Raw genomic sequence first — 15990 nt, 5'->3', positions numbered from 1 at the left:
TTAGTTAGATCCTTAGGTAGATTTAAGTCTGAATCAGTTAAAACCCGAGGTATCATTGTAGTAGATGTTACACATTGATGGAGTCGGAACGACTTTTGAATTTACTCATACCAAACTTTTTACGGCATTCTAAAAGCAATGATTTAATTAATGTTAACGATTTGTCTTTGTCTGTTTATGTTTTTGGAGAAGAAAAACAAAACAAAACGATGTTGTGGATAGTGTTTTGTCCTTGTCATGCATTTTATCTGACAAGAAAAGTTGTAATAGGTAGACAAAACAGATTTTACATAAATGGTGCAATTATTTATTATCAGTACACTATACAACTCTAGCTTTTTTTTATGTGATTATAGCTGATACATATATTATAGCCATTGTACGCACCAAACATCAGATACCAGATTTTATTTCCAGAGTCATACTTTTTCTCGGATCAGTTTTCATTTTTATATGACTTTTTGCCAAAATACCTGAAATGGTTTTTTAGTGTTTTTTTTCTTCTTCTTGTCTTGAGTGTTGTACAGCTTCGTTTATCTGATCTTCTTCATTCATCAGTGTGGTTTTTTTTCCTCATTATTTTTGCACAGATTGATATTTTGTTATCTACCCGAGTAGGAAATGTATGATACTTTTTATTATTGTATATTGTTAACTTTGTATAGCATACCTTGCCGTTTATTTTCACCGAAACATTATGGGTATTTTTGAAGATGGCTTGGTAAAACCTTGAAACACTGGGTTGGGGGAAACATTTTAGGGTAATCTTGTGAACACCATTTCTGTATGTATTTCTTAGTGGAATAGCTTGCAGGAACGATACCAACAGGCAGTTTTGGATCACCACTTTAGGGATGTATTTCGTTTGAGGTCCTATTTTCCAATTGAAGATAATCAGGATAACCTTTTGGGTGAAAATGTCGTATAGTTGTTTGAATACAAGTATGACCAACAGTTTAACATTTTGTTTACCCACAAATGGAGTCGTCTTTTCCATGGCCCAAATAGAGTGGCTTTAGCATGAAATGGAGCTAAAAGCAAAACAAAATTTTACTTTATATCAGAATAGGGTTACCAGCCAATATATTTACATCTACAAAATGTACCTGGTGTCCTGCTTAGTAAAATACATACAAATCAGCTACCAATGCATTTCAGCTGCCAATGCTAAAGTTATGACACGTAATTCTGTCAAAATCATCACATAACTGGTGTTTTTAAAACTTGACTTTCCCCGGACAGTGGTTTTTAGGGCTGTCTTGAAATTACCCATAATGCTTTGTATTTCTGAAAGTTTCAGGTGCACAACCAAATATAGTGTTTAAGGTTTAACGTACATTCATCATGGTGTCGTCGATTCAGAATCTAAGGACTTAAAGGGCATGTTGTGATATTCCATTGAAAAAGATGACGTCATGTCTCAAATGATTTGTTTTACAGCCAAAGTACAGCCTATTGTGTACAATAGAACTCTGTTTGCTGTTTTAGGGCTATACCTCCATAAGACTTGTGCATTAACTTTACCCTGTCCGTGATTCTACTCATAACACTCCATCCTTACAAAATGTGGTTGAAAAGCTTACTGCAAGCCCAATGAACCACTATTTGCAATAATATAAGGGGGATCAGGTTGGCCCAGTGGTTTCTTTCCCTTCCTTTCACCTCTGTGGACCCTGGTTCAAATCTCACCTAAGACTGGAGCCTTGCATGTGGATTGGGTTTACAGTCCCTATCTGGTTGCAGGGGGTTTTCCTGATGTTTTTTTCCTTCCACATCTAAAACTGGAGAGTTCTTCATTCTGTTATTGGATTTCGCTGTCGGATTTTGTAATAAAGAGTATAAACAAGTCAAATTTGGTCTGCAAATGGTGGAAAGAAACATCAAAGTAGCACAAGTTGTTGCTGTATTATCGCCCTAATGTAGCATTGAGATGAGTTCTTACACTTTTGCTGTTGTTGAATAATATTCAAATACCACAAGTTCAAATGACGAGTTCTTATAGTCTTTAAGCTTTTGGGCGGTTTCAAACTCAATGTCTTTTAACTCCTTTTTCCCTGACTCGACAACCCATGACAAAGGTATAAATAATTATTTTATTTGTATGTTGGACTATTATTGAAGGTAAAGATTATAACGCTGTCCTTTATTATAAAGCACTCTGATATTTTTGTGTGTGATTGAACTGTGAAGAAAGTATGGTGTTTATGTGTACAGAACTTACTGTATAGCCACCCTCACTTCAGGCTGATGTAAAAGAATGTGAGAATTATTATTGTTATTATTGTTGTTATTATTATTATTATTATTATTATTATTATTATGAAGATGTAAAAAGTAGATGGCTTGCCAATTTTATTTTTCTTACAGTATAGTGTGTAGAAGTTTCACATCAGACTCTGCCGACACCCATAGTATTTTTTGGGGGGTAGAAACAAAATAATTTATAGTGAGATGGATCCAAAAGGTTTTTGGATAGTTTTAGAAGCATGGACTATAATGGGGTATTGTTGTTCTTGTGTTCATGCAGCAGATAAATACTATTGTCTCATAGTATCTTTTCAAAATTTGAAAAGACGTCGTTGTAATGTAGGAGAGGGAAAGTAAGTTGTCATCCGGAGGAAGCTTTCATGTAAAGTCTTGCACTTGAATTGTTGATAAGATCACCTTATGACTTTTCTTTCTTTTTCTCTTTAAGATAGGGGGTGGGGGGGGTCATTCAAAGTGTGGTTAACATTCTGTTTCCGACAGCCACTTTTATATTCATTATATAGCAAAATAGTATCCCATTTATTGAAATGAGATATTGCTTTTGGTAACAATGAGTAAAAAGGTAGCAGTCGGGTTTGGAAATTGTTTTTCGAAATAGTATTTATGGTCCCAGTCTTTGCTATATTTTGTTGTTATTGTCTGATAGTTCCCATCTACTTCTATGATGCGTTTATTTAACAGGGTATAAATGTACATGAAAAGAACTTGAAACTCAAACATGACTTTGTTGATTTGTTCCCCCCACGTTTGGTTAAGAGTCTGATGTGAAACACTTTGTAAAACAAGATATAAATTGTTGATTTTGGGTGAGCACATTCAGTTACTGTTGCCTTGCTTCGTTGACCCGGATATCCAAATGAAATAATCTGCTGTCACTTCTAGGCCACCGTACATTAACTCTCTGTCAGTGTGACATTGTATGTTGATAAAATCCATTTTGTTTATTTTGTTATAAATATAATAAAATGTCATTTGGACCTATACACAAGAGTGAATGTACATTATATGTAAAAGCAAACTGTTATAGGGTATCCAGAATGAAATGTACAATTTATTCATGATTTAGTCCGCCATTATTCTGTAGAGCAAGGCACCAGTAATCGTATGTCGTTATGCACTGTGTCAATATGTGGATAAAAAACAATCAGATGTACTTCTGCTAATAAATGTTGCAACGCATAAATATGACCAAAAACAAAGTCTATCTCTAGTTATTTTGTTGGTGTGGGTCAGATGTTACTTTTATTTGTTAAAATTTGTTTTAAATTAAATTAATATTTGTTTAAACTAAATTCATGAACATCTGGAAATGGGTAGTAATAATGGATTCCAGAAAGGGGGAAGGGGCATAAGCCCCTCTATTGTTGCATCTTGCCATTCTGCTAGAGAGAATTTTCAACATTTTCTCTGATAACAGGCTGGGCATTTTTGAACAAAATAAAAAAGAAAACCGGAAAACATTGCCCACTGGGTAATTTACTCATGGTTTTAGGGTGCTTGTCTCTTTCCTATAATACCTCAATTAGTCTTTACTCAAGGTGTTGTTAAATAGTCTTGGTGCATATTCGCTGGTTTTCCTAATTCACTTACACGTACACAGCGCGGCCAACTCACCGACAGCGCCTGCATCACCCGTAACAAGAAACGTCTTGCATCAAGACTAGCGCGGACAACCGGTTATGAACACTGGTCATTATCAACGGTTTAAACACCCCCACGTGACGCGCTCTCCACCAATAGGAATAGCGAAACTGTCTGATGTATTTATGAATGATATATCATCCATCAATCCGTCAATATCCGAGTGGTAATTCTCGGAAGAGGGCGCACTTTGACTTTCACGATCATCCGAATTCATTTCTTGCGTGCGTGAAGAAAATAAAATGTCTAAAAACAATTCCACTGCTACCGATAGTCAATACATGGGGTAAATATATTCAGAGTTGATAACTGTATAAAATCAGAATTATAGCACAATGGGATTTTGATTCCAGCTCCTCTGATATTCTCCCTGACTCACTATCCCATAAATTGGGGGGGGGGGGGGTCCGGGGAGTTAGCATTTCTTGCAATGCCATCGTTTGGGTCTTTGTAAACTTATAGGCAAATTGTCAAGAACAAACCGAAACAATAAAGTCACATTTTGACAGTTTCAGTGTTAACTTGCTGAGAAATAGCTAAAAAATCACCCGCGAGCACGTCGAATCCATCCAAAGTTTAACAAGGTGAGAGGCCTTTATACATTATTTTATCCATTTACTTTAGAAAGTTGCTCTTGAACAGTAGTACAGCGTAGGGGAACTTAAGATCACCCCAAGCTTGAAAAACAAAACATAATATTTCTGTGTATACACAGAAATATTGCAAGAGTTGTACAGGTTCGAGTCAAAAGACTCACGAGATGACTTGATTGAGGTGTTCACAATCTTAATAAGGAGAATCAGCTTTTCACAGGGACAGTGATAACCCATTCCAAGAGAGATCATAATCTAAAGCTGAAGGTTCCGAATGGATCAACCTCTCTTCACATGTGGTGAACGCAACCTCAATCATCCTCAACCAACATGTTGAAGAACCAAATTGATACACCAAATTTTTATTGGAAAGAAATTGGATACGGTGTTATTCATTCCCGTCCACCCAAGTAAGTAAGTTAGTAATCCTATCAAGAATTCCTGGGATTCACAGAATACAAAGAAGTCACGCACCAGTTCACACACACAGCAATTTTGTATGGGGAAATTTTAATGGAATTTACCCATAAGGATTTGAACCCATCGCGGGCTGGGCCAGCGCGCAGTTTACGTTAGTAAAAATCAGAGTGCTCCTTCTGAGTTCCATTATTTATACTCTTAAGACCAAGGCAGGACTAGAGGCATGCAGATTTGATAATGACCAAGGAGTTGAAGATCTACGGATTTTGTGTGGTTGGTTGTCGATGAATTTGGATGCTCGTTGGGTGACACCAACGGACCAAGGTAATGACAACTGCCTTAACCGACCTCCACTTTTTTAGATAAATTGTTTTTTTTTTACCCTCACAAATTTAGACTTATTTTGGATAAATTCACTTAAGTGAAAGTTGGACTTTCCTTCCTTGCAAAAGCACCTCTCGGGCAACTGTCAAAATGGTCCAAATAGGATACCCTCATTTAACAAACAAATAAGATAAGAATATTACTTTTGGTTTTTACCCATATACACCCGATGTGTGTGTTAGTAATGTAAACTCATTACTTTCCCGAGTCCCGTGAAAAATATTTGACTCCCATAAACCAAACATCCTTGTTATGCAATATCTCAATGTCCTTCTTAATAATAATGCAATTTTTTTTTTTTTTTTTTGAAAAGTATGAACTAGTTTGACATCTTCAGCTTAGGCGATACCTTACAGTTGGATTTATGTTTGAGCTCGGGCAATGGAACATTTTCATTGGCAAAATTTCACGAGATTTGTTGGCAATGTGACCCTTTCTGATAATAAAATTGCAGTTAAAAACCAAAGTCTCATGCAGATTGAGACGCCGCGCTCTTATGATGTAGGGGCTGTATGGTAGAGAAGTTTCAGGACTGTGTGCAATACTGTTCTGCTTATTAAAGATCATCATCATCATCATCAGTCGGCTGCACAGCAGGCGGACACAAGCTTTTCCCATTCTCTCCTGTCTTGTGCTTTTCTCCGAATCTCAAGCGGGGAGAGCAGAAAAAAGACGAACAGTAAAAACTAATCATAAATTGCACATGGATGTGACACGCTCACTTCGTGGGTGATAATTTTCTGATATGCAAGGTCAAATGTTTGCACAATAGTAAATTCATTTTGCTAAAAATCGGGTATTGGGCCTACCTGAGTGGGTATTTTTCTTATAAATATCTACCCCGATTACCCTGATTGAAGTGCGCCCTCGGTCGGTAGATTTAAGTTACTAAATAAAATCACGGAAGTGTTTTGGGATTTCCCATAGACTGGTCGCCTGTTTTCATGCATGTCTTTATCCGCAATGATCAAGACAGGTATTGGTTTTACATGACCGGTGAATTGGAAAAACGTGCATCGATGTATAAAGCTTGTTTTGATTGGGGTCCGAGGTGATGTTTATCGGCTTCTGTATGCAGCTTGCATATAATTTGACTGTGAATCTCCAGTGTGAAATGAATACGAGATCAACTGTATATCATCACACGTGACCATCAGGATCTTGACGTGGCTTCGTTCAAGGCCGATCTATATTTAGAGCGTATTTTCCCGGATAAAAAGATTACTTCAAGCAGTTGGAACACTGGTTTGATATTTGTTTTATACAAATAGTCTGGGAGGGGCCTATAAGTTAACCACCATGGCTGACCGTGTACCAGAATGGGTTAACATTGCCAAATCAAGAGCACTTCAGAAACTTCATGTGAAGGCATATTGGCTTTCCGGGAGTGTAAATGTGAACGCCACGGCAGAACTTAAGACTCGGCCGCAGGGAATTCGCTACCTCTCATTCGCTGCTCCGCTACATCTGAATTATGCTAAGTTGCACTCTGGATTAATTGAAGCCTTCGGGATATCTCTATGTAAATTACAGCTGTTCTGGAAAGGTGAGGGGACCTACGGATCAGTGTTCTCACTTGGTGTGGGGCTAGACCCAGTAACTGGGGCGCTGTATTCCTTTTGAAATTTTGACATTACGCTAGTATGACCGATAATGTCGAAACTTAAAACTAAAAAAAGAATACAGTGCCCCAGTTACTGGGTCTATAGTGTGGGGCCTATCTCAACATGCATAAAATAACGAACCTGTGAAAATTTTGACTCGTTGTCGTCAAAGTTGCGAGAGAATGGTTGAAGAAAAAACACCCTTGTCACACTATGGAGGTAGAGTGTATTTTCAGATGCTTGTGTGAGTACGGATACCTTGAATTTGAGACCTCAGCTGAAGTCTCTTAATCTCAAATATTTAAGTGAGAAATTACTTCTTTCTCAAAAACTACACTTTAGAAGGAGTTGTTTCTCACAATTTATACTACCAACAGCTCCCCATTGCTCTTCAAAAGGTAATTTTTATGCTAACAATTATTTTGAGTAATTACCAGTGCCTTTAAGAATGAGGATTTTCATAAAGTTAAAACTATTGCAACACAATTGGAAGCCTAAAGCAAAACCGTATACGGTTTGTAATGAAACACCCGAGAACACAACTGTCAAAGTTTTGTGGAGGTTGAATCAGAGACAATCATTTTTAGATGTGAAACCCCAAAACATCAAAATGTAAGCGCCGAGTAAATGTTCACAAACTAACCCCAAATTAGCAGCCAGCTGCTGCTTAGGTCTATGTTATAGGCTTTAATTTTAAATTACAGGTGTTAAATTAAAGTGCCATTGTTGTGCAGTGCTGAAAGTATACTGGTGCTCTGGGGTGGATTTCGAAAAGAGTTGGGACTAGTCTTATCTCGAGTTAGGACCAGTTACTCGTCCTAACTTAGGACTGTCCATGCAATTTGTATATCTCCTAGGACTAGTCCTAAGTTAGTCCTAAGTAAGGACTAGTCCTAACTCTTTGTGAAATCGACCCCTGTTTGTGTACAACAAATAATATAAATATTGCCCTTTTCGAAACCACGGCTTCCGTTCCAGGTTCAGCTCAGGCTAGCTTGGCCCCGCGGTTGCTTTGCCGAAGATTTATCCCAAACCAAAAGTTCGGTCCGGATCAAACACCTTATTATTCGATTATATTTTATCGAATTTTTTTCAGGATATCGTAATGTTTTACACTCATAAGCGCGGTGTGTAGTTACAGCGCGGTGTAGCTACGGGGACGATACACACACCCTCGATCCCAGTATGTGTGTGTGAGTCAGTCTGCCTCACGCTAGTCAGTCTGCCTCACGCTACCTACGACTGTTGCATGTGTAACATCGCACTATGACTGTTGCATGAAAGGCAGACAAATAGGCAGCGCCTAACGACTTGTCATCAAGTCTAACTTTGAGGTTACGGTGTTTAAGTACGCTTTTAATCCTGGCAAGTTTGAACTGGGTTGTCTTTGTTCCTATCTTATCCCTGCTGTTCCCTCTCCCGCCACATTTTCTACCCTCATCTCTCATCCAGTCCTTGTTGTGTTCAAACCTTCTGTCGGTCATCTTCATTCAGGATTATGTGCTTTAGTTGCCATTTAGCATAGGCCTATCAGGTATAGTTCATTAGTTAATATAATTACATTTTTTTCCCCTGTAGCCAAACTTTTAACTTTTGATTATTGCTTATGTTTTCGTTTAATTCACAGATGTTGAAGGTGACTTTGTTTCATTTTCAAGCGACACGGAGTTATCCGAAGCAATTGCGATGGGCATGCGGAAGGATGTCTTGCACCTGTACTTTCAGAAGATCAATTAATGGGCATGTATCGCACGGGAGAACGTCCGCTGTGCTTCGTTACTGCAGCAATGTCACTTTAAAAATTATAATCAACATCACAATCATATAACTGCAACTTTAAACATGTGTGTGTTATAGCCTACAGTCTGGTGTACTTTTCATTTAAAATATATTCAAACAAAAACATAATGATGGCCTGAAAAGAGTGTCCATGTCAGGTTTGCCTAGAGAAAACCGATTATTTCCATTGCAGTCATCGGTTTGTATATGTAGCCTATAGGGCTATTAATTATAGTCCCCAATACAAGTGCATGTTAAAAAGACAGGAAAGTTTTTTGTTCAAACATTTTCTAGAAGACGATCAGAGCACCGTTAAGTTAAAACCAACGGTTCTTTTCAGAACCACACCAACACATTAGAGATTATTACAAATTAAGTTTCAAGTAAGTTTCAAATCCTACTCAAACAGTTTAGTCTGAAATAAGGTAAGAATTGAGATGGATACTGTATAATTATTTCATATGGTGTCACAGTGTCATGGGTATCTCAGTGTGTGTGTTCCACTTATTATTATTCCTGCCTGATTCCCTGATACATAATAAGCGCTCCAGACATTCGGCGATATCTCAAACCGCTACCCCCTTTTGAAATGAAATTTCCACAGTTTACTTTTATTGTACATTTATAATGGCACAGGTAAAGTTGATCAAAGGCACTGAAAACGTTTGGTTATTACTAAAAAACATTATCTTAAAAACTTACTTGGTAACGAGGAATGGAGAGCTGTTGATAGTATGAAACATTGTGAGAAACGGCTCCTTCTGAAGTAACGTATAGTTTTTGAGAACGAGGCGATTTCTCACTAAAATATTTTTAACCTGGAATGAAGACTTTTATTATGCATCTGAAAGATCACAAATTTGTGATTTCTATTTCATTATTTTCTTGCAACTTCGTTGACCAATTGTGCCAAAATGTTCACAGGTTTGTTATTTTATGCATATAATTAGGGTACAAAAAGTGAGAATATTTGACAACTTCCAAACGTATCCGGTGCTTTTAACTTGATGACTTACGAGCCACCCAGTAAACAAATTATATAAGTCATTTGGCAACAGCAACAACATTGTGATTTGCTTTAAAAGTGTTATGTAAAGTTTTCGTAAGATGTGTCTTCCTTTATTGCGTAGTTTTACTTCCAACACAAGAATGCCACATAAAATTGCAAATGGTTGTTACTAATTTGAAGGTTGACAGTACTTTTAATCCATTATTGTTAAGGTCAAAAATTAATTTACAAAAACCATAATTCTTTAAATAAGTTCACAGAGAACAGGAATATGTTCGTAATAGAGAGTTGTAACTGTTCATTGGAAAGCGATCATAATTATGTTCTTCCATCACGACCGTAAATCAAATTGTAAACGTAAAAAGACATATTTGAAATGTCCTGTTGTTTATTTTTATTTTTATTTTTTTTATTTTTTTATTTTTACTAATGCGGCAAAAAGGGTCCCTTATTTTTAACTTTGTTTTATTCAGATCAATTATTGGTTTGTTTAATGCTGTTAATATTTTACGATCTTACGTAACAGTTTCGTAACTAATTTCGCTACTACTCCGAAAAACGCCACTGAAATCCACTGTAATAGCTATCGTTAGTTTCACATTTTTGTATTCAATTCAATTCAATATTGGTTTATTTTCAAATAAAAATACAGGACCAAATAAAAAGTCATAGACTAATGGCATTTGGTTAACAAAAAAATTACATCAAAAATATATGTACAAGTTTACATGATAAAACAATAATATTAAAAAAATTACTATTTTGTGATCATTTTTATCCTTACCTTGGTAGTAGAGTTTTTGTTGGGTCTGACACAATAATGACAGTTTTGTAAACTATTGTCTTTGCCCGAACAACTTTAAAAGCATATAGGTCTAATATACTTAATATGTCCGAATACGTAAAATAACTATAATTATAGACATTAGTTGTTTGTGCAAAAAAAAAGGTTCGTTGGTTGAAGTACTGTATGAAGGTAACTTTGTGGTAGGCCTAAACCTCAGTTTGACTTGAGTGTGACCTATATTGAAAATTAAATTTCTAGAATGTAATTCTTCCAAGTGTGTAGGGTATATTATTATGTTTTCCTCTGAAGTTGATGAACAAGTCGGTCACTGGAATTTTCTTCTGAGGTGATCTACCAGAGGGTAACGGGCCTTGCAATACGACATATTTGGTGAGTCTGGACACGTTTGGTTTTTGTCAAAGACCAGTATTCTCACCTGATGTATCCCAACATTATGCATAAAAGTTGCAAGAGAATAATGACAGAAAAACGCCCTCGTTGCCGGATTTGTGTGCTTTCAGATGCTTCAGGCCTGAAGTATTATTTTAGTGAGACAACTACCTCTTTTTCAAAAACCATACGTAACTTCAGAGGGAGCCCGGTTTCTCACCATTTTGTTTATGTTCAAGTATGCTTGAAATCTTGATTCTGCTTGGTCGATCCATAGCAAAAGTGATACAACAAAAAATGACTGCTTCGAATGCTACCCGAGGTGATCCCCTAAAACATTTTAGATGATTTCGAGACCTCAGCTGAGGCATGGAAGCATCTGCATGGAAGCACACAACTTCAGTTTCTCACAATGTTATACACTATCTTACACAGCTCCATTACTCGCTACCAAGTATGGTTTTATGCTAATAATTGTTTTGAGTAATTACCATAACAATAGTGTCCACTGCCTTTAACAGTAAGTTTTCAATTGTTGTGAATCATGAGGTTAAAATAAAACTGAAAATACAAAACCGTAAAAACATGTTCTTCTGACATCCGACGGTAGCAAAACCTTTACCCAGGTTTGACGCTCCCGGCTCGCTTTTTAATATTCCATTTCATGTAATTTCTCTATTTTGTGTATATCTATTCCTGGCATTCCCAGATTACAAAAAAGTCACGCACCAGTTCACACATCCAACATTTTGTATGGTGTAATTTGTAAATAGGGATTCGAACCCATCGCGGCCAGGGCCAGCCTAGTACTTTGTGACCAGGGAAGGGAGTTGAAGTTGGATATTGGATTTTGTGGTGTTATGCTGTGTTGTTTGTCTAATGTCGATGCATCTGGATGTGCATTGGAGGTCACCAAAGGACCAAGGTAAGGGCAATTATTGCCTTATCCGACCTCCACTTTTTAAGATAAATTGTGCGATTCACATTCAGAGAAAATTGGACTTTCCTTCCCCGCAAAAGAACATCTCGAGCAATCGTCAAATGGTTGTAAAATAGGTTAACTACATTTAAACCAACACATAAGATAAGAATAATGACGGGAAAACGGAGGTCGGATACTGCAAGCTTGCCTAACGGAGGAAAGACAACTGAGAAAAGAGGGAAGAAGAAAAGAGGGAAGACTGCGAACGGTAAGCGAAGATCTAACCCGCTCTCTTGCAGGCCTCTTAATTCTGTACACGGCTCCTTAGGGGCCAAACTACACAAGATGCTCGACCAACTTGTTGATGTTGTCCCCAGTAATGTACAGCTTCAAAGGTGCCTTCACGCCATCCCAGGACTTTTTCTTTATGTGCATACTGGTCGAAGCCAGTGATGCTCTTAAACTGTTCGAAGACTTGAATCTTACTGGAAATGTCCGTCAGGGTTGAAACTTCAAGTCACCGGTTGTCATAATGTGTAATGTAGTTGGCATGATTTGTTTAATTCAAGAATACTGTTACAAAGGATAAACGCTAAACACCACTGTGATTTTTTTTTAATTGAATACATCTGATAAATTATTTCTGAAGTTAATAATAATTCAACATACATAAAATGCAGTTGGATATTGAATTTTCCCTACATACAAAAACCCAGCAACCTTTCAAGTACCTTAGTTTATTTTACCAGGGGGATGTTGGCACATCGCTTCTCCTGGCATTTTTACCTACTCTGGTTCAAGTACGCCCTCTATAGATTTTGGCTTGTATAAAAAGTACTAAAGTGTTATTATATTGGGCGTTTCCCGTCTAAATGTAAATATGGATTGTCAATATTTTTTCCAAATAATTGCCGTCGCTTGGCTACACCTGATAACAGTGCTTCTATCGCAGCCTGCACATTGTCATCGGGACATTTTTGGTCGTTTGTAATGCAATACCCACAAAAAAAACAATTCTAGAAGTTTGCTGGAAAATTTAGAATAAGAGACAATCATGTTTAGATAGATGTTGAATACCCTCGAAAAAAGTGTGTGAAAACAAATTTGACTGTGGTGCAGTCATTGACTTTTTTCTCGGTCCGGATAAAACACGTGACCTTCCTTAATTTATTTGATTATAATTTTTTGAATATTCATCAGGGTATTGTCATCTTACACTCATGATACCATCATCCATACAGTAAATTATTTAATGATCTCAAGATGTTGGACGGAATTTCCCGAGCTCATTATTTTTCTAAGATTACAGCCTCTTATTTATTTTATTTATTTATTTATTTATTTGATTATCACTTTATTTATTAATTTATTTGTTTATTCGTCCAGGCTTTAAAAACATAAAAAACAACACACAGCAACAAAAACTAGAATTGTATGATTTAAAAACATTAGGCAAACAATTAAAGACATATCAAAAGAGATATTGCATGGATGTGCCCGCAAGGTTACTATTTAGTATTTATATAGTTACGTCTAGTCTTGGTGTACCTTGAACTGGGCGACTCACAGTAAGCACCATTGGGTAGGCCTACATAAGCACCCTTTCCACACACAGACCAACACCCCCCCCCCCCCTCGATATCTTCCACCTATTAAATCAGTGAGACTGAGTGCGGTGCCCTAGGACCACCCGATCTCTGGGTAATGACCATAAACAATGTGCGTATAAGAGATTAACAAGACAATTTGAACGTTTTTAACAGTATAGCCTATTCTGATAAATAACATAAACTTATGTAATTTTTCATAATAATAATAATATTAAGACTTGTAATGCGCACATATCCACCCTGCTGGGTGTTCAAGGCGCAGAAGTGAAGCCATAGCACCCAATCAACAAGATTGACTCCAAAAAAATGGCCAACCGTTAGTTCGCAAAGTGAAAGGAAACCATGCAATTCCAACTGGACCGATCCAATGCAACGTGTCCCTTTAATACATTAAGTAGCCTGTTTTTAAATTTATAACTTTTGTAAACTTTTGTTGTTATAAATAGTTCAGTTATCTGCAACATCTTGTGTCTTTACTAGCTATTCAGTAAAAACTGAATTTGAAAGTCATGTAACTTTTCGAAAGGTTTGTGCTCATGCTGAAGAAAATGCAAATGATTATTAAGCATAGTAAACACCAGTAAAGGTAGTTTAAAATTTGTAATTCATTTGCACCCTTTTTTGAAAAGCGCGCCAATGCCGTGCCGAATCAAAAATAGATTAAGAGCGGCTCTAGGTCGACCCAACCCCTTTTTATTTCAGTAAGGCGAATTTAACATAACCTTTACATTGGCTCGGCTCATGACAAGATCGCAGTCTGAAACCAAGGCACTCCAGGGTCGTTCCGAACGACTGCAACAGTCAAACTTTCGACTTCTAGCGCGTCCAGTCGCTCCTGTTTCAGACGTCAAACTTTTCATTAATTAAGAGTTTGGTTCGGCGCGACTGGAGCGCCTGTCTGAAATGGATGTTAGGTAACCCATGAGATATGAAGGCGTTTCTTGCACACTGAACATTTTATTAGAATGCAATCAAATTTGGACAATTTTAGCCGTTTAATTCGCTAAAAAAGGTATTTATTAATGGGAATAACAGTGTTCGTACCCGGTCTTCACGGCGTGGTAATGACCTTGGCTGGTGGCTGGCGCTGTTAACGGACCTCGCCTCCGGCTCGGTCCGTTAACAGCGCCAGCCACCAACCCGGTCATTACCACGCAGTGAAGACCGGGTACGAACACTGTTATTCCCTTATTAATAAAGGTTTCTTCTGAGTGATAGTCGAAATAAAATCATAACATTCTAAAGGAACAATAACTCTTGAATTTTTTGGATAACTAATTCCTAAAAGGCTATTAAAATCAATTTAATTTTAACAGCCTTGTAAAAAATAGTGCGGCTTGTACTCCCTTTTCGAACTGTCGTTATCATTCGTACTATATGCTGGGGCTCTGTACTCTCTTTTTAGCGGTTGTAACAAGTAAAATGTTTAGAATGATATTTTGCTCCAAACAGCTAAATAAATATGCTAACAACCATTGGAAGGATGGCTGCATTTCTTCTTTTCAGTGAACTTTGAAAAGACTGAAAATTGCCAACATCAGCCAAGGGTTAATCATTGGATTTTGAAGCGCCAAACTTGGTCAAATTGATAAAAGTGATTGGGTTTTTTCTTTTCTATTTGGTCATTGTTCTTCTATCTGGCGATCACACTGCTTGCCATACCAGCTTGTTGGTTCCATTCGTAATTTAGTATAATGAACAACTCAGTAAAAGAACTTCATGGGATTGTTATTAATATTAAAGTGACAATAATTTTTCATAAGATTTGAAGTCCTTTACTGCATATGATTTTATTCTTACAATACAGTTAACATTGCTGAGGAATAGGCACATGATTAAAAAAAGTTAAAGCTTGACAAAATGTTTCTTGTGTATACAGTCTCCAACCTGTTCTTTTTATAAGTGGATGTATAGCAAATGGGACGTTGTAGTGGAGGTACCACACCGACTAGTGGTAAACCTCAGTTTGACTAGATGTGTGACCCAATTGCGAATTTCTAGATTTTTCTTTCTTTCAACCAAGTGAGTAAATTAATTATACCATGCCCTCATTCTTGAAACAAAAGTAGACACTGGTTCTCTTGCCAAAATAACAAAGGACAACAATAGGGAGCAATTAACATTACCGATACTGGTTTTAAAACAGATAAATATTAATTGCAGTTCTAAAAACAAAGTCACCTGCAGGTTAAGACGCTGCGCTTTTATGATGTAGAGGCTATGGTAGGGAAGATTCAGCTGGACTGTGTGCAGACAGAGACCTTCCAGACAATATTGTTCTACTAGTACTAGTCAAAGACAAGCGGTAAAAACTAATCATAAATTGCACACGCTTACTTTTTTGGTGATCATTTTCTGATATGCAAGGTCAAATTTGTACACATTAGCAAATTCATTTTGCTAAAAATTGGGTATATACCTACCATGTATATTTTATTTAATATAAAAACCTACGCTGATTGTAGTGCGCCCTCGGTCGGTAGATAAAATCGAGGAAGTGTTTGGGGATTTCCCCACTGGTCCCCTGTCTTCATGCATGTCTTTATCCGCATTGATTTTACATAACCTTTAGAGTTAATTGGA

At 37.0% G+C, this 15990-nt stretch overlaps 1 protein-coding gene across 1 annotated transcript; it reads left to right on the top strand.

Annotated features, from left to right (window-relative positions):
- The first annotated feature begins 6203 nt into the window (after positions 1 to 6203).
- LOC117293700 lies at positions 6204 to 9424 on the top strand. The gene is made up of 2 exons (XM_033776113.1): positions 6204 to 6852; positions 8538 to 9424. Exons 1-2 carry the CDS (start codon positions 6606 to 6608, stop codon positions 8645 to 8647), a joined length of 357 nt encoding a protein of 118 aa, XP_033632004.1. The 5' UTR covers positions 6204 to 6605; the 3' UTR covers positions 8648 to 9424.
- Positions 9425 to 15990: the final 6566 nt, after the last annotated feature.

The sequence above is a fragment of the Asterias rubens genome, chromosome 8 (assembly GCF_902459465.1).
Source record: "Asterias rubens chromosome 8, eAstRub1.3, whole genome shotgun sequence".
NCBI classification, from domain to species: Eukaryota; Metazoa; Echinodermata; class Asteroidea; order Forcipulatida; family Asteriidae; genus Asterias; species Asterias rubens.
Note: the sequence above shows the minus strand (reverse complement) of the source record. Positions and strands in the feature narration are given on the sequence as shown.

What these genes read in the sequence shown, in the direction of transcription:
- LOC117293700 (XM_033776113.1), top strand. Translation starts at nt 6,606, where the DNA reads ATGGCTGACCGTGTACCAGAATGGGTTAACATTGCCAAATCAAGAGCA. An exon ending in ATTACAGCTGTTCTGGAAAG is followed by an intron (nt 6,853 to 8,537) that starts GTGAGGGGACCT and finishes TTTAATTCACAG; the next exon opens with ATGTTGAAGGTGACTTTGTT.